Source organism: Lissotriton helveticus, chromosome 2_2, assembly GCF_964261635.1.
Source record: "Lissotriton helveticus chromosome 2_2, aLisHel1.1, whole genome shotgun sequence".
Taxonomy (NCBI): domain Eukaryota; kingdom Metazoa; phylum Chordata; class Amphibia; order Caudata; family Salamandridae; genus Lissotriton; species Lissotriton helveticus.
In genome coordinates this window covers 457,217,792-457,222,438 of record NC_136060.1, presented here as the reverse complement: position 1 = coordinate 457,222,438, position 4,647 = coordinate 457,217,792, and the positions used below count along the sequence as shown (strand labels likewise).

Sequence of the window (4,647 nt, the reverse complement as noted above, 5' to 3'; positions counted from 1 at the left end):
TTATTAATGGCGCAAAAATGTGTAACCACTGCTAACCGCTGTTTTTTAAAGGTATTAAAATCAGTGGGAAAAATCCTGCCAGAATTTACCAAAAAAAAGAAACTGTAAACAGGAAGCCTAATTAGACTCATACTTCTCCTTTTGTTTTTAGTGAGAAACTCAGGGGCTGATTCACAAAGGGCCTTCGCAATTGTGGCTGAGGCCAGTATGGAGGTCCCACCATGAGTGCGGGGTCTGCGCCATGAGTGCAGAGGCCCTTTGTGAAGCTGGCCAAGAGTAATCTGTTTTTACGCTTTTTGCTCAATGTCTTGTCTTATTAAGTGTAAAATTACTGTTAATTTTGCAAATATGCCTGACATGATATTTTATTCTATTTTTTTTTACAGGCTTCCTCTCAATACAGTCAAAACTTTCTGGACCCTCTGAATAGGGACGCAACACCATGACAAAAGAGCGCAAAGCACAACTGATGTAGCAGTGAAGGAAGCGGCATTGTATAAAAAGCACTTTAGTGAATGTGTTTCTTATTTATGAGAAGTCTACCAATTGCTTAAGCATAGCTTAAATATGCGTAGATATTCATCGAGGTCTTACAAAAAAAAAAAACTTTTCACAGTGACAAAAGTGTTTCTTTGTAGGTTCTGAAAATTGTTACTCAAATACAGAATTTGTTTCGCATGTGGTAATTTGAAATTATAACTGTGAGACACTCCTTTAAATACATGCTTTGCCAAAACTATTGCATGGCAACAGCTTTTAAGATAGTCACTCAGACACGTGCAACAGACTTTCCGAAGGTCTCTGCAAACATCGCTGGTGCTCAGGCTTACAAACGTCTTAAAACAAGCCTGGTTACCCAGCACCCATCGTTTCAGCAGAGTTCAGGAGAATATAGTCACTGAGTATGTGGTTTATGTGGTTAGGAACTAGCCTATATGTCAATCCAAAGTCCTTAAAATAATGTAAACTTTGTTGATGCCAAATTATGTAGGATTTTCTGCAGCACTTAATGTGGGATCCTATGTGGCCTCTTAGGAAAATGCAGACTATGTACAGCAAGCAAGAAGCTTCAAACTCAACCATGACTTCAGTGGATGAATTGTGCTATTCCACTATAACAAACCTGACCATGAAATTCATTTTCTATGCCCTCATCTTCCTGCTAATCCTCCTCACCTTAAGTGGAAATTTATTGGTGGTGATCTCTATTGCTTACTTCAAGCAGCTCCGCTCATCGACAAACTGTTTCCTTCTCTCGCTTGCAGTGGCCGACTTCTTGCTTGGAGTCATGGTGATGCCTTACAGCATGATTCGAACGATTGAGGGATGCTGGTATTTTGGCACCATCTTCTGCTGGTTTCACTCTAGCCTGGATGTCATGTTTTGTGCAGCATCCATTTTGCACTTGAGTTGCATAGCATTTGACAGATATTATGCTGTGTGCAACCCCCTGCTCTATATATACAAAATGTCTGCTCAACGCATAACTGCACTCATTGTCGCCTGTTGGATTGTCCCTTTGTTGATATCATTTGGGCCAATATTGCTTGGACTTCATACATTAGGTGTTGAAAGTGCACAACCAGACAGTATGTGTATCGTTTCAGTGAACAAAGCATATGCTGTCTGCATATCACTCATCGCATTTTACCTGCCAATGCTCCTCATACTTGCTGCCTATTGGAAGATTTACAAAGTTGCACGGAAACAGGCTTTGCAGATACATGCTATAGAAAAACACACAAGCATGCCCACTATCAACAATGATCCAAAGCGAAAGCCAAGGCAGTCCATGAAAAGCGAAAGAAAAGCAGCAAAAACTCTTGGAGTGATCATAGGCATTTTCCTAGCTTCTTGGGCACCATTCTTCACAGCAAATATCATTGACCCATTTATTGGGTACAGGACAGGTGCAGTGGAGTGGGAAGTGTTTTATTGGTTGGGATACGTGAATTCAGCAATAAACCCCATATTGTATGGATTTTTTCAAAGATCATTTCGCAGGGCTTTCCTCATTGTAATTGGTGGCAATATCTGCATGGCAGGATCTACACACAATTTGGATCTTTCTAATGAAAAGGGGGAGGCTGAGGACACTATCAACAATCAAGTACACCCTTAACATGGCCTCTGATAAACTTAAGCTGTTCCTGAACTTTTAATGGTGGTATGATTAGCTCCCTTGATTCTAGCACATTTGGAAATTCACTAAGTGCCCCTAAAATTCAGACACCCTTGCACCGTGGTGTAATGGTGCCTGCGTTGCTCATGGCAACCTTTTGTGCACCCGTGCAGGGGGAAAGGAGGGGAATGCGCTGTATCTGACAGATGCAGTGCATTCCTGTCCTTTTCTTTTGACATACAACAGTGCAGCAGGCCCTACGTCAAAAGATTCTAAATGAGGTCCACAGTCTTTTGCTGATACAGGTGTGTTATGGACAGCCGTACAAATCTCTTCATCAGCAGAGATTTGTGCCATGACGAGTAGGTTGAAAACCCAGTAGTATGAAGAGGAGGGTTACACGGAATGATGTTGTGAAGAAGGGAACACCGACACCATATTCTAGTGACAATGGTTCTAGCGAAGGGATGCATGTCAGTTTTTTGTTTAAAGAGTACCCATAATGTGTCATGGAAAAGGGAGTGCCTACATGATGTATTGGTATAGACGGGGTGGCTTCAAAGTGCACTCAATCAATCAATCAGGGAATTTGTAAAGCGCACTACATACCCGTGAGGGTCTCAAGGCGCGGGGGGGGATCGAAGAGCCAGGTCTTGAGAAGTCTTCTGAAGGCCAGTAGGTCTTGGGTCTGTCGTAGGTTGGTGGGGAGGGTGTTCCAGGTCTTGGTGGCAAGGTGGGAGAAGGATCTGCGGCCGGCGGTCATTTTATGGATGCAGGGGACCGTAGTGAGGGTGAGGCTGGCTGAGTGGAGGCTGCGGGTGGGGGTGTAGAAGCTGAGTCGTCTGTTGAGGTAAGCTGGTTCGGCGTTGTGTAGGGCTTTGTGTGCGTGGATGAGGAGTTTGAAGGTTAGCCTCATGTTCACAGGGAGGAGCTAAACAAAAAGCATCCATGCAGTATCTTGGAAAAGAACAGGCCATCCACACTTTGCCGTGGTATGGTTGACATAACTCTCAACAGGCGCTGGGCAAATCTGGAATTCTTGCATATGGAAAAGGTTCTTCTGACCCTGCTTATTAAACTGCATTTAGACCCATGTGTCGATGGTCCATGGTTCGTGATGCTAGTAATGAACCCTTAAATTCGTCCATTAGTGTATCGAATGCGCAGAAACAATGCAGCTTGCTATCTCCAACCATTTTATTGTAGATACGGTTCTGCTACAAAAACACCAAACAAGCATTGACAAAGCAAATAAGTCTCCCCATAAAACCATTTGTGTTTAAAAATTCTTTTTTTTTGGGGGAGGAGCCAAGCTGGCGACCGAGATGGCTGCTTAGACGCTCGGCTCCGTGAGCCTTCTCACCCCGCACATACATCCTGGCAAATATCCTGAGTCGTAACGGCATATTTAGGTAGGCGAAGGATAACTTTTACTTACCGTTTGCTCCTGAGGCTTCTACGTGCGGCAGACCCGTGGAAATGTCCCCGACTGTTTTGCGGCCTTCACGGAGCTGGGACCGGGGTGTCGAGTGAGGAGAGCAGCCGGTCGCGACTGCGACAACAGCGGCCTCTGGTGGAGGTGGGGAGTCGGCCGGAGGGCACTGATGATCTGATGGGCCGATGGCGACAGTGCCGACCCAATGCGTCTAGCGGAGTGCCTTGTGAGGTGTGCGGTAAAGCAGGGTCGGGGGAATGCGCGATACTTGGCCCCCTTTCCAGTGTTGTGTCCGGGCATGATTAATGACTCTCCCGGACTTGACGGGCGGCTCACGGGGAGCGGTGGAGATTTTGTTTAGCCCTTTGGTGACCCTTCATTGGGAAGCCTACCTCGACCTTCGGGGTCCCCGTGGTGAATCCTGTTGCGCCCTGGTGTGGGGCCGGTCTTGAGGTGAGATGGAGAAGGATGAGGCCGGATCAGCTAAGATGGCGGATGGCACCCTCTTGCGCAGACCACATCCAGATAGAGAAGCCGCTGTGCGAGAGAGTCCTGAGGTCTGGCGACACGAGATGGAGCCCACGTCCAGAGATATATTGGCTGCGCTAACAACCCTGCATATGACCCTGATCCGAGACGCCCGAGATCTGGGAAGAAGGATGGCTGCCATTGTTGTACCACCGTTCCACACGGACATAGTTCGATCTCAAGGAAGCGCCGATGTGCCCGCCTCTTCGTCAGTGATGAGTTTTCCGGCTACGCCTAGGTTCGTGGAGACGCTGGAATACCCGGTTCATGAGATCGCTTTAGACAGATCTGTTGTACATGCGAGTGCCTCGTCGGGGCACTTATCTACTCGGCAGCTGGGTAAACAACGTCGTTCTATGGTTTGGGCTGCCCTGGCGGTGTTTCAGCGCTTATCGGATGGTGTGACTCTATTTCCCTGGCTGGCGAGACTGTGTCCGGACTGGAGGATGTTTTCGGGGTTGATACAGACACAGTTGGATTTCCGCTATACATATTCGGCTGGGTTTTGGTGGCTGAGGTCCCATGAAGTAACAACACTGCCCGGTCCGCCAGGATCTCTTAG

General features: G+C 46.8%; 1 protein-coding gene across 1 annotated transcript; it reads left to right on the top strand.

The window, feature by feature from the left end:
* The first annotated feature begins 1,039 nt into the window (after positions 1-1,039).
* LOC144821682 (trace amine-associated receptor 1-like) lies at positions 1,040-2,122 on the top strand. The gene has a single exon (XM_078678904.1). The coding sequence runs from the start codon at positions 1,040-1,042 to the stop codon at positions 2,120-2,122; it is 1,083 nt and encodes a 360-aa protein (XP_078535030.1).
* Positions 2,123-4,647: the final 2,525 nt, after the last annotated feature.

Bases quoted from the DNA above. Each gene is read 5' to 3' on its own strand.
- LOC144821682 (XM_078678904.1), top strand. From the start codon at position 1,040: ATGCAGACTATGTACAGCAAGCAAGAAGCTTCAAACTCAACCATGACT.